This window comes from Capra hircus, chromosome 10 (genome assembly GCF_001704415.2).
Source record: "Capra hircus breed San Clemente chromosome 10, ASM170441v1, whole genome shotgun sequence".
Classification (NCBI taxonomy): Eukaryota; Metazoa; Chordata; class Mammalia; order Artiodactyla; family Bovidae; genus Capra; species Capra hircus.
This window is the reverse complement of record NC_030817.1, coordinates 21,414,738-21,432,436: the sequence shown is the minus strand read 5'-3', so window position 1 is coordinate 21,432,436 and position 17,699 is coordinate 21,414,738. Positions and strand designations below refer to the sequence as shown.

The 17,699-nt window shown below is 46.7% G+C and overlaps 1 protein-coding gene across 6 annotated transcripts in view; it reads left to right on the top strand.

Moving 5' to 3' along the window:
• The window catches only part of SMOC1 (SPARC related modular calcium binding 1), a 143,507-nt gene that overhangs the window by 92,165 nt on the left and 33,643 nt on the right, over positions 1-17,699 (top strand). For 3 of the 6 annotated variants that reach the window (XM_018054027.1, XM_018054028.1, XM_018054024.1), the window contains exons 6-7: positions 13,389-13,445; positions 15,410-15,490. In XM_018054027.1, coding sequence (XP_017909516.1) covers positions 13,389-13,445; positions 15,410-15,490 — 138 coding nt within the window. Of the gene's footprint in view, positions 1-13,355; positions 13,446-15,409; positions 15,491-17,699 lie in introns of all 6 variants that reach the window. The other 3 variants (XM_018054026.1, XM_018054025.1, XM_018054023.1) reach the window with 1 other exon arrangement.

Below are 17,699 nucleotides of genomic sequence, written 5' to 3'. Positions count from 1 at the left end.
TTCGCCACTTCTTACCTCCAGAACAGCATACACACAGACAGCTGGTGGTTGCATGGAAAACAGGTTTCAATTTTATTGCCCATGCAAGCAGTCCAGAAGCCTCATTTTGGGGTCTCAGGTAAAACCCAGGTGGGAGATCTCAGCTGAGTTTGAGCCCTCCTACTTGACTCTGAGCCTTGGGAACTTCATGCTCATAAGAGCTATATGGAGAGTTGGGCCTGCAAGGATCAGAGTGGGGCAAGCGGGCTTATCCTACACTGCAGTCACAGAGAGACCAAGGTGAGGCCCTGGCCCTTGCCCCAGATGCTAATTCTGTGGGGACCCAAAGAGGAGGCAGAGTCCCCCTGCTTGAATGGAGGAGCTGAGAGTCTGGAGAACCTGCTCTCCCTGCATGCAGGTGCTCCAAGAAGATATGGGAGTAGAGCTTGGTGATATCACCTCCTTCTAGAAACCATGGGCCAAAGGACCCAATGGGCTGCTTCCCTACCAGCGAACAGGAATGAGTAAGTGGGCAAAAAGAAAGTACTTCGCAGCGCCAGGAAGACAGCCTTGAATGTTGGTGGTTCCCTTCTAGGAGGGAGGGCAGGAGAGGGGATAAACATTTCTTCCTGCAAAGATCTGAAATCATCAACACTGTGAGTGGCATGTCTGTCTGTAATTGATTGGGGTTGGAAAAGGGAACTGCCTTCAGTTTTGCTTGTTGCCACTGAAGTCTTCAGGAGCATAAGCTTTAATCCTGGTCATGAGGTCCTGGTGGTAGGAAAAAGAAAGAGCAGCCATGCAGAACAGACCACCCAGACTTTCCCCACGGAGTGCATGATGCTGGGTGAAGCACCTGCCCCCAAAAAGGCCAACCAGAGGATCTGGCTTTTAAACTGCACAGAGAAATATTTCCCAGGTTGTCTTGTATGTTGTGAATGACAATAGGAATCAGACCCGTGGTCACAACAGGCTCTTGCTGATCCAGGTGGGAGAAGGCAGGGGAATCTGATTCCTCCAGGGAGCGGGGTGGATAGAGTGTGAAGCCTGAAGTTTCTACCTCTTCACTCCCTTATCCTGGTGGGTTCCTCCATTCCAGATGGTGGTGTAGGGGCTTCCTCTTTGGTGCAAAGGCCTGGCAGGGGGGTGGGGAAGATGCTAGGGTTCACTTGCTCCCTGGAGACTTGACTTCTGCCCAATGGCCTCTCTTTCCTTCTACTTTGGAGGGTTCCCAGAGGTGCTGCAGTCTGTGGGATCGCAAAGAGTCGGACACAACTGAACAACAGCAGAGGTGTTGAATCTCTTCTCTTTGTTTGCCATGGGCAGGGCAGTGAAAAGCCACCTGTAGGAAGGCCCACCTGAAGCCACACCTGTCCAGGAAGCTGGGGTTTGAATGGGGACAGAGTGCGAGAGGGCATTGGTAATATCCTGTGTCAGCCCCGCTGAGGTGCCTCTTCAGCTGCCACTTAAGAATGGAATGTGCTCCGGAGGGCAGCAGGTGGGAAGACACAAAGGGCCCTTGTCTGAGCTCGTGCCCACATGGGGGGTCTCCCAGAAGGCATCTCCCGAGAGCCGCAGCTCCAGAGACCTGCCCAGAGGGATGCTTGGCCCAGAGGACGTCCAGAAAGGAAGCGAGGCTGGGGGTCTGGGTGCATGTATGTGTAGGGGCTGGGGTGGGGGGTGGGAGCAGGGGAGGAGCACACCCAGCTCTTTCTTTCCCCACCCTTCCGCCTTTTTGAACATGCTCCATGGACGGGACTTGGAGGGATCGGTTCTCTCCGCCTGGGAGGAATGAAAAGGCGTATTGTGCGACGGAGGGTCTGGTTGCCGGCCAGGAATCAGTCCTCTGAAGGCGAGGAGGAGAAAGGCAGAGTGGGAGGAGGCTGGGGGAGGAGGCCCGGGGAGATAGCAGGAGGCAGGAGAGAGGGAGAGAGGCCAGGCGGTAGCAGGTCACAGGCGTCTGGCCAGCAAGCAGGTCTGGGTCGCTCCTGCTCCTGGGTCCACAGGTGTGGGGCCCGAGGGGAGAAGTGGGGGGAAAGGAGGCCCGGTTATCTTACCCAGATGCACGTGCTGCAGGAGAGGAGGAGGGTCAGAACTTCAGACTGTTTACTTAATCCCCTGGAATGTCTTCACTGTGCTCTGTTCTTTGGGCCCCTTGTGTTTCCCCGGACTCCTTTATGGGCACATGTGTGGTAATTAACACATGTGGGGGAGGTCCCGGGCCATGTGTTTGAGTTTCAAATATCCATTGATCTGGGGCACTCCCATCCTGCAGCCGTCCCTTCTCTGATGGTCCTCGCCCTCCGAGAGAGATGGAGGGGGTATGTGTGCATTTTGGGGGGGCGGGGGGCACACGTGCATCCACATATGTTTTATTGATGCTACAGAGGAATATCAGAAGAGAGGAAAGGACCCCCCAGCAACCCCTGAGTTCTGACCATCTGCTGCTAAAACAGTTGAAAGCTGCAGAAATTGAGAGGAAGGAATTTGGGGTTTCCATTGAAGTAGAAAAGTGACTGGGAAGCAAAATGCGATTTAGAAGTGATGATATTACCCTGAGCAGCTTCTCCTGGCCCACCAAGGCCTGTGGATTTTCCCGAGGTGCCTGTTTCAGGGGTCTAGATGCTAACAAATGTGGGTGATTTGAGAGAGTTTCCAGGATAACCTAACACAGAGTCAAGGACTGGTCCTAGGCTTCATTGCTTATGAAGTGCAGAAAGGACATTCTCAGCTTCTGGTGTGGTGTTGGTGAGGCAGGTGAAGAATGGGAGAACAGTGGGAGAGGACTTGGACAATGATTTCTGGCAGTTTCCGGGAACGTTTTCTCTGGAGCGCCTAGGATACGTGGCCAGTGAAAATTTAGGGTCATCGGGAGTTTTCCGCAGTTTGCTTTCTTACTTCTAAGAGCTCTGGGAGTGAGCAGTGTAAGGAAAGTGAGAGAAGAATAAAAACATTTAGAAAACTGCTCTCTTTTCTGCACGTGCTCCTGTATTTGTCAAGCCAGCCTTGGAGAGAAGCGGAACTTCCAACGTTCAGCTCCTAGAGACTTCTTTTATTGCGCCCCCAAGCCCCGCCCCTCCGCTGACCGTAGCCTGTGCTGCAAGCGCAGAGTGGGCCGCAGTTTTTTTTCCAGCGTCCATCTCTGGGCCTCGGTTTTGAGGATCTCCCGCCGGTGTTTGGTCTACACGTTGATGCCAGCTTGGAGACCTTTGTCGTGCAAACGGTGGAGCCATCAGCACTCCCTCTCAGGGCCGAGGGATGTGCTTCGGGCAGGGATGATGGATGGCAGGTCTCCCAGCTGAAGGGGCTCGTGTGGTCTCTAGCCTCTGCCCTCACGGGGGTTAAGTACACCTGTAGGGGTTTCCTTGCATTGCCTCCAACCTGGTGGAGGTGTGCAGAGCCAGCCGTCTCAGAGCATCCTATACACAGAATGTCGCCCGTTCACGTGTCTTTCACCTCTTCCCAGCCACCTCTTTTTTCTCTTCTCTCAGCCCAGAGACGGCGGCTAGATTCACGGTGATCTGTCAGCCTTGCCACGAGATGGCTTAAGTCTGATTACCTTCCAGCCTGGGCTGGATTTGAATGGAGATGGGCAACTGATGACCTCTATGTGTTGACCTCGGATTTCCCTGTGGAGAACCATTCCTTCTGATGCATGCTTGCTACAAACTGCACCTAAGTAGCTCCAGGCCCATGAGATGCAGCTCTTTTCTTCTCTGCATGCAGGTCGCTGTCTGGTGTCCGAGCCACCCTGACCAAGCCTGGCATATCAGTATATCAGCTTCAAAGATATCAGCTGCAGAAGGGGTGTGCACGAGTGTGCTTGAGCGTTCACGTGTGCCCCTCATCTCCCACTACCCAAGTTTATTACTCCCCCAGCAGGGAGTAACTCCATCTACTCAACTGCCCGGCCTCCATCTCAGCCCCTATTCGGGGGTCTCCAGAAGAAAGTTTACGAATGGAGGATACCCGATTTCTGAGGAGTGGAGAGGAAACAGGGTTTGTGATCTGGATTCTAACGAGTCCCCTGGTGTTGTTAGTGGCCACTGGTGTTTTATACTTGGCTGTTTTATTCTTTCATTCAACAAATATTCATTGAGCCTTCAGTGCCAGCTTTGTTACAGTCCCTGAGGACCCAGTGGCGGGTGAAATGTAAGAGCCCTCGGCTCGTGGAGCTCACACTCTATGCTCTTCGCCTCTTCTTGTCGAAGGCATCGTCATGGAGGGGAAGCCTCCCAGAGGAACACAGACTTCTAGATGCTGGGATACTGGGAAGCAGGGGAGGGATGGCAGGTGGCTCCTCCAAATGCCCTGGCCAGCAGCTCCCAGGATCAGAGCCTCTAAGGAGAGACCCTTGGAGGAGGCTGCCTGGGATGAGCATGGTGCACTGGCAAGGTCTTGATTCTTCTGCCTGGTACCTTTGTGGGGCTCCTGAAGTCTAGGGGACGCTCTGACCTTGTCTGGCCACTGAGGACATGTTCTTTGGCTGAATAAGTTCAGTTCCAAGTGTGGCCCAGCAAGCTGGAGGGAGGCAGGGATATCAGCCTGTGGGTGGACAGGCCTTGGGGCCACATCTGAACCACTCCTCCAGCCCTAAGCGCCATGTAGCTCCTGTGGTCAAGGCCAAGGAGTTGTCACTCTCCGGTCCTGCTGTAGCTGTTGAAGGAAAGCCATGAGGTTCAAGGGCTGCTTATTCCAAAATTTATGTGGAAAGGCAATGGTGGTGTTGTTGTTTAGTCCTCAAGTTGGGTCCGACTCTCCCCGACCCCACGGGCTGCAGCACGCCTGGCTTCCCTGTCCTTTACTGTCTCCCAGAGAAGGCAATGGTACTAGAGTAGCTGAAACAGTTTTTAAAAAGAAAGTAAGAAGAATCACTGTATGTGATTTTTTTTTTAACCAAGAGATCTTTAATATTTTACTCCCTTCATGACCCTTTATGAATTTTCAATCCATGCTTTGCTTTGGTCATCTAAACAAATGTGGTGACTCCATATTTTTAAATGTCTATTTTATTCTGTTTTTATTTATTTTTGACTTAGTTTTCTAAGAGTAGTTTTAGGTTCACAGCAGAATTAAGAGGAAGGTCCTGAAATTTTCTATATGCCCCTGTCCCCACACATGTGTTGCTTTCTCCACCATCAAACCCCACCCCCCCGGCCCCCGCCAGAGTGGGTACCTTTGTTACAACTGGTGAACCTAAACTGACACACCATGAACACCCAAAGTTCACAGTTTATATTAGGATTCACCCTTGGTGTCGTATACTCTGTGGGAATAGACACATGGGTAGTGGTATCCACCATTATAGTATCATACGGAGTATTTTCACTGTCTGTTGACCTAAGGATCAACAGAACAGAACAGAGAACCCAGAAATAGACCTACACAAGCTCGGCAAACTGATTTTTGAAATGTGCAAAAGGAATTCTGTGAAGTAAAGATAGTCCTTTCAACAAATGGTGCTGTAGCAATCGGGCACCCAATAGACAAAAACAAAAACAACTTGCCAAGACCTTCAGCCTAAACCTCACACCTCATATGAAAATTAACTCAAAATGGATCTTGGACTTCAATTTAAAATCTAAAGCTATTAAAACTTTTATAAGAAAACATAGGAGAAAATTTTTAGACCTGATAGGTAGGTGAACCTTGAGCTTTAGTGTTGTAGAATACCAAACATGTGATTCAAAAAAATTTTTAATTGATAAATTGGACTTGACCAACATTGAAAACTTGCTTTCAAAGTATCTTGTTAAGGAAATTAAAAACTACAGACTTGGAGAAAATACCTACAAACCACCTATCTGACAGAGGACATATGAACATATAAAGAATGCTTAAAAACTTAACAGTTGAAAAACAATTTAATTTAAAAATGGAAAAAATACATGAATAAGCTTTTCACCTAAACGCATATGCAGAGGGCAAATAAACACACAAAAAGACGTTCAACGTCATTAGCTATAAAAAGTGCAAATTAACCAACAAGGACCTACTGCATAGCACAGGGAACTAGACTCAGTATTATGTAATAACCTATAAGGGAAAAGAATCTGAGAAAGAATATGCATATATATATGCATAACTGAATTGCTGTGCTGTACACCCAAAGCTTACATGATATTGTAAATCAGCTATACTTTGATCAAAAATTTTAAAGTGCAAATTAAGAACATGGTAAGATATCACTACACACCTATTAGAAGAGCTAAAATAGTGACAATACCAAATGTCACTGCAGAGGAACTGGATCTTTCATAAATTGTTGATAAGAATGTGAAATGATATAGCCGCTCTGGAAGTTTCCTAAAAAAGTAAACAAGAAAACATATGCTTACCATATAATCTAGTGATTGCACTCCTGATTATTTATGCCAGAGAAATGAAAACTTATGTCCACACAAAAACCTGTACACAAGTAGTCACAGCAGCTTTATCTGTAATAGCCAAGGGTAAAAACAACCCAAACGCCCTTCAGTGGGGGAAACAAACTGAGGTGCATCCACACCATGGAATACTACTCAGTAACGTAAAGGAGCTCACTGCTGACACACGCGGCAACAGCTGGATGGATTTCAAGGGCATTATGCAGAGTGAAAAAGTCCAGCCTCCAGAGATCGTCTCCTGCGTGATGCCATTTATACAACATTCTGAAAATGACAAAATTATAGAGATGGAGAAAGCGTTAGTGGTTACCAGGGGTGAAAGATGAGGTGGAGAAGGGGAAGTGTGATTATAAAAGGGTAGCGCATGGCATATCTTTGTAGTGATGGACTAGTTCTATATTTTGATCATGGCAGTGGTTGCATGAATCTGCACATGGATAAAGTCGCATAGAGCTACTCGCCACCCACCCAACCAGACACCCAGCAACAAGCACATGCAAAACTGGTGGGATGTGAATAAGGTCCCTGGATTATACCAATATCAATTTCCTGATTTCGATATTATACTATTATGATGTTATCTATATAATTATGTTAACTGTAAAGATGCTTGCTACATTGGAGGAAACTGGGTGGAGGGTTCATGAGGCCTCTCTGTTTGCAATTACCTGTTGCAAAGTCATTTGTAGTTTAAAAAACTAGCCCAGTTTCTGTGTGAACCCAGCTCTGAGCCAGCTCTGCTGCTGCCAGTGCCACGGATGCCCTACACCCCACCCCTCTCACCACCCTCTTCTTCCATCTCTGGTTTACCCTTTTCGCCAGCCCTTTGTTTCTGTTCTAACTCAAGATAATGTGGAGCTTGATGATGTGGGGAACTGCTTGCAAAAAGACAGTTTTAAGCTTGTTTTCACTTGTATTGGGAAGGAGGGTGCATGTGGGTGGTCAGATGTAGAGCACTGATCTCTCACTCTGGAAACGACCTGAAGTACTCAGATAACTTCTGTTCTCAATGGTCAGAATCAGGACAGCTCAGAGTACATTTCTGAGCCTTGTTGGTCATGGGACCTCAGGAAATGTTGAGGTTAACTAACAACTCCATCCTCCCCCTGGTATGATTCGGGCCAGGTTCTTAAGGGACATTTCTGTAAACAGACACTGTTGTCTCCCTGTGATGCCCGGAATAAGTCATCTCGACTTTCATACTGGGTCTGAGTCACATGCTGAGGGGAATGATGGCACTGGAATAAACGCAGTCCCTTCAATAGCAAGAACCTTCCAACACTTCTACTGGGCTGAAGTTTATCTCCATGTCTTGCAGCCTGAATGAATCCAAGAGGGAGGGTGACCAGTGATGGACCAGGGTTTGGGCAGAACCCAAGAATCGAAGCAGACTTGGGATCATTGAGAAACTTTCTCAATCTCGGGCTGGGGGTGGTGGTTTCTTTTTCTCTCATTCTCCAAGGCTCCTCAGTCTCCAGACCCCAAGAGATGCCATTAATACAGATTCCTCCTCTGGCCCCTTTGACACATTTGCTTTTGAAGGACCTGGAAGAGAAAGCTCTTTGTATGTGGTCAGAATAAACTCATTGTACACCCAAACAATTAACTCCTCAATGGACTTGCCAGCCCCTTGAAAGGCCCGGCCCTGCCTCCTTGGACCTCTTGGGCTCTATTCAGTCCCTTAAGCACACCAATGTTTTGGGGGTTTTGTTTTGTTTTGTTTGTTATTCTGAAAAGTCTTTCCTTGCGAATAGTCAGAGCGGGTCAACATTGTCCTCAGCGCGGTATTTAGCTCCACTTGCCAGCGAATGTCAATCAGGAGTCAAAAAGCCAAACAGAGGAGGCTTTGAACAGTGTCATTGGGGGTCGAAGTGACTTCCAGCTGTCTGTGCGTGGGCCAGGCCTTCTCGCAGGGCAGGGAATTGTGGTGTCACATAAACCCACTGTCTGGATGGGCTTACAGGGCCCATGCTGGGGGCTGCGGCTCTCTGGGGCTGCACCTGCGAGGGGAGGTGTGGTTGGGGGGCTGGGGAATTTTGGGGAGGCCAGATGCCTGCTCCGGGCCTGAGCAGTTGCCAGCACCGCTTGCTCACTGCCTCTGGGGTCTTGAACAAATCACTTCCTTGCGCTGAAGCTCAATCTCTTTTCATCTGCCTGGTGACTTTGTGTGCCCTGGCCAGTGGCAAGAATAGATGAAGAAAGCAACCTGCTAGGAACTCTGAGTGTTACAAAATGTGGTAACACATACTATTCTTGATCTTGACATCATCCTTGAGAAATTTTCTCAAGTTTGACTTATTTTGTTTCAGCTGTTATTGTTCAGCTGCTCAGTTGTGTCTGACTCTGCAACCCCCCATGGACTGCGGCACGCTGGGCTCCCCTGTCCTTCCCTGTCTCCGGGAGTTTGCTCAGATTTGTGTCGATTGAGTCGGTGATGCCATCTAATCCTCTGTTCCTCTGGTGCCCCCTGCTCCTTTGGCCTTCAGTCTTTCCCAACATCAAGGTCTTTTCCAATGAGTCGGCTCTTCACAACATCCTAAGTCAGCCTTAGGATTTCTGTATTTCTGTGCCCAATCTCAGGGCTACATCATTTGGAATAATGAGTGTTATGTTTCTATCTACATATGTCCATGGGATTCTTCAGGCAAGAATACTGGAGTGGGTTGCCATGCCCTCCTCCAGGAGACCTTCCCGACCCAGGGTTCAAACCCGTGTCTCTTATGTCTCCTGCATTGGCAGGCGGGTTCTCTACCTCTAGGGCCACCTGTAAACCCCTATTTTTCTTTAATGTTTCCAAATTTACCTTTTCTCCCTGTAAGAGAAATGATCATCTTTGAACTGTTTTTTTTTTTTCAATATTCTGTCTTCTTCTCCATCAGGAAGAGTATTATGGCATCAAAGAAAAATAAAGTCTTACTATTGCAGGTCTGTAAGAATCACCAAGCATGAACATACACACACGTGAAATCATCATGTGCATATGTGTAAACTGAAATTCAGATGTATTTTTCTTTAAGCTCTATGGAAGAGTCTCCCCCCAAATTAAGGATCGCTCAGATAATCTAGCTACTGCCTCCTGATGGTGTATCTGAGACGTCTTTGGTGCTCTGTCCCTCTTTGGCTTTAAAATCTTTATTAAGGTATAATTACACACCATAAAATTTACCCACTGTAAATGTACAATTCAGCGAATTTAGTACATCTGTAGAGAAGTACAGCTATTACCAGAGAACATTTCCATCACTTCCCGAAGAAACCTTGTACCCATTTATAGTTATACTGACCCTCTCCTCCAGGCAACCATGTATCTGCTTTCTATCTCTATAGAGTTACCTTTACTAGGCATTTTATATAATGGGGTCATACCATATGTAGTATTTACGCATGGCTTCTTTTACATAGTGTAGTATTTTTGAAGTTCAACTATATTATTACATGTATCAGTAATTCATTCCTTTTAATTGCTAAATAATACTCCGTTGTATGAATGTATCACCATTTGGTTACCTCTTCACCAGCAGAAGAACATCTGGGTTATTTCCAGTTTGAGGCTATTAATGAATAATGCTGCTATGAATATGTGTGTATATGTCTTTGGGCAGATATGTCTTTATTTTTCTTGGATAGAGTCCCAGGAGTAAAATTTCAAGATTGATTGGTAAGTTTATGTTTAATTTTTAAAGAAATTGTCAGACTCTTTTCCAATGTAGCGACCCAACTTTACATTCCCATGAAGAGTGAATGAGGATTTGAGCTCCTCTGTATCCTTGTCACTTAAGAGTGTCTTTTAAAAAATTTTTAGCCATTCTAGTAGGTACATGGTGGTATCTCATCGTGGTTTTAATTTGTGGTTTCCTAACAGTTAATGCTATTGAACATCTTTCTGCATATTTATTAGCTGTCCGTGCATCTTGGAAATGTCTATTGAAATATTTTACCCATTTTGAAATCAGGCTGTTTGTCTTCTTATTGGGTTGTAAGGTTTACTTGATTTTTTGTTGTAAAAACTGTCGAATTTTCATGCTGCAAATCCAATTTTAAAAGTAAGCAGTTGGATAAGATGATTTAACACTTGATGATTTAATGCCTTCTCTAAGAGGCCTGTAGAGTCTTTTACAGCCACAATGTCCTGAGGCTAGGATGCAGTCATTCTTCACTTTTGGAAGAGGATATCACTGCCCAGAGAAGAAAAGCGAGGGGTTCAGGTTATCCAACTTAGTGGATGTCAAGCCGGGGTCTGCACAGTGACCCCGCTGGAAACTGGGAGGCCAGGGGTACACGTAGAAACTTTTCTCTCTCCCCAGGGCCCAGTGTAGGGCCCAGTGTGGGGCCCGGTGTCGCCCCAGGGCTTGCCAGGAAGCAGGCTTGATGTGGACCTTGGACCCAGGCCTTGGACCTATGTTTGGGAGAAGGGTGCGCTTGTTTGCTGGGTTGGACGCCAGGTGCCCAGGTGCCCGGAGATGATGGTCAGAGGGTCCTGTTGGCTTTGGCTTGGCTCCCCATCCTCGGGGCATGCTGGATGTCACAGGTGGTTCTCCTGGCAGCAGGGCACTTGTCTTTTCTCACTTCATAAAGATTTCCAGCTAAGGCCTCCATGGTGGCAGTGCAGCTGTATGTCTTCACCCTCGGTGACCCTACCCTGCAGGAAGATTCGCTCCCTACACGTGGCTTCACGCTCTGTGGGCTTCTGAACCTGCATCTGGGCAATCGTGGAGGTCCTCGACTTCCCTGGGGCGGGGGGAATCTGGAAACCCTCCTTCCTCTCCTTGAGCAGCAGACTTCTTTGCTGATTGCTGGACCAGATGGGCCGTCCCAGCCTCTCCTGTCAGTGATGGGAGAAATAAACAGAATATTTTCTGTCTTCCTGCTCCAGAGAGAGAGAGATACAGCTCTTAGAGTATGGGATGATTTTAACTGAATATCAAGATATCGCATAAGCCATTTTGCACTTGGCTTGTCACCATTGTCCCTGTGAGAATGTTTGATTTCTCACTTTCCCTTTGTTACCTTTAAGACTTCTGAAAGGAAGCCACCCTGTGTGGAGGGGCTGAGCACACTGTGCTGGGCTATTTAGACTGTGAACCCTGCATCCGGCAGGAGCAACCAAATGTGCATTGCAGCTGCCAAAAGACTTCATTCAGTGGTTCATTGAATTCAGCGGAAAGGGGTGTTAATAGAGTTGGGGAAGTGATGCTATTAAAAAAATGACATTGTGTGTTTTTTCACTGTGTTTATTCTCCCTCAATGACTTCCAGATCAAATGGGCAGCTTGGTGGCAAAAGATGACTGTTCAGGACTCCAGTTTGAGGCAAATAAGATATTCAGTTTCATTATTCCTCTCCTCCTGGGGCACCTCGTGTCCGGGGATGATCGTCGGCTTGTTCAGGATCGCCCTGGCCCCTGTGGGAATTGGGTCTTACGTCGGCACGTGACAGTAATAGCAGGGTCAGGTGTCAGGCAACTCAGAATGCTGGCCTCAACCTCCAGCAAGGGTCAGGATCTCCACAGCTATTGAATCTTAAGATCCCAGGGGTGGGGCATTGGTGTGAAAAAAGGGATCCGCGCTCTGTGCTCTTTCTCCTTCCCCTGATAAGAGGCAGGGAAGTCTGCCAAGAGTTCTGGGAGCTCCAAATGGTGGAGGTTGTTATTACTGATGATCTGACCGGCGTTGCAGACGATATGAGAACTTGTATTCTCCATTAATAGCTAATGCTTGGAGAATATAGTGTTTAGTCCCCAAAGATCGCTGGGGGTCTTGGGAAGAAGGGATTGTGTAACCACAGTGTCTGAGACCGAAGCGCTCACCTTCCTTTCTCTTGCTGAGGGAGAAAACAGAAAAATCGTGGATCTGTGCATTCTCAATGTAAGTAAAGATACCTGTTCCCAGCTTTCAACAAAGAGGTGAAAATTGTTTTGGGGGCACAAAAGAACCCTTTCTATTTTTACATATAAAGTACTGACATGCATACAGTACATAACTATACAGTGTATACAGAGATACAGTGTATCCTTGTTATTAAAATTTCATTAGGAAACTAGTTAAGGAGAAAATGCCTAAAAATGCTCCTTAGATAGACAATAATAAAACAAAAGTTGAGAAACAGTGTTCAAAATTAAGGTTTGGGGATCTTTATGAACATAATTCAAAGTCCTGAAAAGTAGATAAAGCCTGCACTTACTCTGACCTGTAGAGGTTCTTGGTCTGCAGAGAGAGCTGCCAACACTACTCTGACCATAAGTGTTAAGACTTTGTCACTGAGAACTCTCTGCTCCTAGCATCTGTGTTAGAAATTTCAAAGGAAATCCAGAGTGCAATTACTCATGTTCCCTCTCATTTTGTCTGTCTCCATGTCTCCTTGGGAATTGGTTTCACAGTTAAAAGTGTTCTAAGAAAAAAAAAAAGTGTTCTAAGGATTCCCAATTCTTTTCAGTTCAGCATGCTGGAGAGAGAATGGTCCTTCTTACCCTCACTTTGTTTTTAGATGAGGACGGAAAAATAGCTAGGGGTTTGGGAGGGAATGGCGCCATGGTCTTTGGTTTTCTTCAGACTCTTCAGTGAGGGCCACTAGAAAGGTACTGGGTTGGTCCCTTGCACAAGAGGGCAGGAAGGAGCTGGGGACATCAGCACTTGACGTCATAAGTGTGCTAGCATCTCCCAACGTGCCTGGCCAGAGCTAAGGGCTCCTGGGAAGACAGCACTCCCAGCTTTCCCGGGGAAACAGCAAGGGCTAACAGTCATGCTGCTGCAGAGTCATGAGACGGGGTCCTCCAGAGCCATGATAACTTGGGTTCCTTCCTTGGAATGGCGAGCATGCACCTGGATTTGTCTTACTGTTGGTGTCTCTTTTGTGTTGCTCTTTTCTTTCTTGCTCTTTTCTTCTTTCTTTTCTTTTTCTTTGATCTGTTCCTTGGGACTTGGCCGGGCCATGTGCAAACCCCAACCATTCAACAGTGCTGGAGAGTAGATAGTATTTACCTCAATAATGGTAGTCTCCTTTCGATTCTTTTTAACCCTCAATTCAGATGACGGGTCTAAGCCGACACCCACGATGGAGACCCAGCCGGTGTTCGATGGAGACGGTAAGCTCTTGTATTACTTCAGATTCGAGTTGTCCCACTGTTTTCAGATTTGGGACAGGTCTTTCCTTCGGATGTTTGTTTAAGTTTTACTATTATTTTTTTCCCCCTTTTTAATTTCAATTTTTCCTGGTTTAAGCTGGGCTGTTTTTAACGTTTTTAAAAAATGCAAACCCTCCCAGGAACTAGTACACCCTCCACTTCTGGAAAGGCCCTCTGTTCTCACCAGGCTTCCTGCCTGGCCGCTAACATCCAACAATAACACAGCCTGGATGGACCCTGCAAACTGCCAAGACCGAGGAGCCATGGCTGAGAAAGACAGGCCGGCAGCATCGTTTTTCTAAATGAGTCAGCTCTTATAAGTCCTTGTAGCGCTCTGTACCCAGCATTGTGCGAGGCCTGCTGGGGACAAAGGAGAAATAGATAAGATGAAAGCCTTTGCTCTCAACAGAGTGGCAACTATTGGAGAATTTATGTATGAAGCTACATGGTCTCAGTTTTATTTCCTCTGTGATAGACATTTCCAGAAGAAAGAGATCACAGTGGTCTGGGAAAAGATTCTGTGAAGAGAGGGAACTTGAGCTGGATCTGAAAGTGTGAGGGAAGAATCAGGGTGTTCTGGGCAGGGACAAAGGAGGGAGTATGGTGGAAACAGAGAGTAAGGAGGAAAGTCGCAGGAAGGAGACTGGTGCATGGCGTTGGCGTGGCTGACTTCCAGGGACCGTGAGAGCTGAGTCCAGACATTGAGGGAAGAGAAATTCTAGATCAAGAGAAATGCAGGTAGTTGGTGGCAAAACAGGCTGGGTGTCTCTGGAAGTCTGAGGAGTGGACAACTGGAACTTGGATGCAGAAGGCTGGCTTCAGTTTGTGTTTGAGCTGCTCAGGGCCTACATCCTTCAGCGTGCTTTGCTAAATACTCCAGGTTCCCATGAGGGGGAGCAGGAAGCTTGGCAGAGTGCAGTTTCTAGAAAGTCTGACAATGAGATGTGGCGCTCAGTGCAATATACCTTTTAGCAGCTTTCAGCTGAGTATACCCAGGCTTGGATCCTAAGATTGGACAGTGAGACAGAGGAACAAAAAGAAGTGATGCCACTTGTTGGAACTGTTGGCTAAGAATGGCCCTAGCCCAGGCTCAGCTCTAGACAGAAACACAAGATAGCCTTTGCAGCTGGCCATGGAGTGGAACACATGTGTGTTCATGCCTAGAAGTTCAAATGTTTCTGTGATCCACAAATGTCCTGGATCATTGGCGAGTCTGGGACCCTGGACCCTGGGCAGTCTGGGCAGGAAATGGGGACCACGTCAACTTGGAAGACCTTTGCAACGTACTCATGAAAGGTCTCATCTCCAGTGCTCAGGGGCATCCTCAGATTTCCACAGCACCGGTCCACTGGGTGACCCCAGCCCTGGAGAGCCTGGTGGCCTCCTGGAGCTCTCTGGAATGAAGAATTCAGCCTCTGTTTGATGAGAAACCATTAGGAAAGAGACTGAAGCATACATTAGACCCATTACTTTCTTTCCCATGTGGAGCAGAGTCTCAGCAAGCTAAAATCTGCTGTGGCTCAGGTGTTTCTTCCAAAACGGTCTCTGTGGTTTTTTTGGCATTGGTTTGTTGATTTATTTCCTTTAAATCTTCTTCCAGGCAAGCAGCTGAGAGAGACTTGGCTTGGCCCATTTTCCTCACCTCCTGGGATAATATTTTTATTCCTGGATGGAGTGGCTTAATGCCTCTGGACTCTGACCACTCTGCCTCCCAGCACAAGAGGCCCTAGCTGGCTCCTCTGAGCTGATGGAGAGGAGCTTCCATAGGGAGCAAGAGGCTGTAGGGATGAAGTGGACATGGGATGAGGGAAATGGCTCTATCTTTGATGCCTCAGGCTTTTAAAAAGTCTGGGGGTTACATCCCAAGTTTCATACTCTCTGTTGCCCAGACTTTATTTTCTCTCTTCTCTTTTTTTTTTTTCCAGAAATCACAGCTCCCACTCTCTGGATTAAGCACTTGGTAATCAAGGACTCCAAACTGAACAACACCAACATAAGAAATTCAGGTAAATTATCTGCCTTGGATTGTGTGCATACCTGATCTACCCATGGGTGCCACATGGTTACTCCATGACTGTCACTGTGCGGGGTTGGGCAAGTCATTTCACCATTTTGGCCTTCAGTTTCTTCCACAGCTGTAAAATGAGAAGATGAGATGAGTTAATCTCTTCCAACTTTAATTGTCTTCAGTTAGGACTCAGGGATCATCTTTCATAAGTAGTAGATCCTTTTAGCTAAAAAAAAATAGTTTGATGGTATGTTTTAATATTCTAATTGACTTTCTATGTGTAATACAGAAGAATTTGGAAGAATGGCTGGGCATAGAGAAGTTGGACTTCAAACCTTAAGAACCTTGGATCTATGTGTTTTTAAGGCTCTAACTAATTGCCTACAATCACATCTTTTCTAATCTGATCTTTCAAGATCTTATAAGTGTCCAGGTCTTAGTACTAGTTAAACCCTTGTAGTTGTTGTTTAGTTTCTAAGTCATGTCCAACTCTTTCATGAACCCCTGGACTGTAGCCCACAAGGCTCCTCTGTCTATGGGGTTTCCCAGGCAAGCATACTGGCATGGGTTTCCATTTCGTTGTCCAAGAGCTCTTCCTGACCCAGGGGTCAAACTCATGTTTCCTGCATTGGCAGTCAGATTCTTTAGCACTGAGCCACCAGGGAAACTGGAATCCTTACAGAAAGGTAATAATTTCTGAAGAGTGATCAGATTATAGAGTTCATTTACCATCAATGAAGACCAAAGTTGATAAAGTTCGTTTACCATCAATAGAAACTAGATGTCCATCAATGTGTTTTTAACAGACCCAATTTATTTCTCCATCAGGGGGGACTTACTCTTCTTTCAGCCTCAGACTTCATTCTGAAAAATGCCACTTGGCATATTTCTGCCTGGTTATTGAATTTAGCCATATCATCTTTTCCTGATAAATAGCAAGGACTGTGAACTAAAGATACATCCCTTTCACCTGGGAGGCAGAGTTTTGCATGACCATCAGTGAATGAGTGAGCTGTCTTGCCCTCCTTTTGGTTATCTGTATGGTACGCCAGCTTTGTTCTAAAGGTTGTGGACACTGGGATACGTGGAACGGTTTATGACCGTGAGGTGAAGCCATATGGCATTGATTGATTTTCTCTGCCAAGTACCCTGGCCCATGTCTGGTTCCCTGTTTGACAGAAGCTGGAAGAGACCGGGGATACTGGGGTGGGAAGGAGCCCACATGACATCCTGTGGGCCAGAGTCTTTGATAGAACAGCGGCCATGGTTAAATCACCAATTTTGGGTTCTCTTTCTGGCTCCAACACTTGGTGAAGTCAAGTGAAGTCAAATCAACTGAAGTCAAACACCCACTGAGGTCAAATGCCTCCCTCCCTCCCCACCAAGCCTCAGTGCTCAGCTGGAATAATAATCTCCCCCTTAAAGGATGGTGAGTAAAGGTTAACTAAGTTAGTCTGTATGTTACTTAACCAATGCCTGACTACGTGATAAACAGTAAGTGCATGATAAATTGTAACCACAATGGTATTTATTACTATCATCATCTTTGGTGGGAAAATTGGGACTGTAAAGAATTCGCCTGCAATGCAGGAGACTGAGTTTGATCCCTGGCTTGGGAAGATCCCCTGGAGAAGGGAACGGCTACCCACTTCAGTATTCTGGCGTGGAGAATTCCATGGACTATACAGTCCATGGGTGGCAAAGCGCTGGACACGACTGAGCGAATTTCACTTTTCACTTTCAATGATACTGCTTATAGTGAGAATTCCTTAATTAGGAAAGAATTTGTAATTGTCACCTTAAGCCAAAGCATCTATTAGGAAGCTTCTTCTTAGACCTTTCCCCCACTCTTCCTTAACTGTTAAGCAAATATGGTAAGTCAAAGAGAAGTCTTTTGGTACCTGTGGTATCTGTAAGTGGTATCTGCAAAAAGTCCCCAGTAGGGGGCTCACTTCTCATCTGGTGCCCAAGGGGTAGATAGGAGGGAGAGCTCTCTCTGAAATTATGTGGTACTTTTTGCCTGAAACATTTGACCTTTAGCAACTGCTTTTGTGATTCTTTTCACCTGTGTGTGCTATGTTGCTTCAGTCGTGTCCAACTCTTTGTGATCCCATGGACTGTAGCCTGCCAGGCTCCTCTGTCCGTGGGATTCTCCAGGCAAGAATACTGGAGTGGATTGCCATGCCCTTCTCCAGAAGATCTTCCCA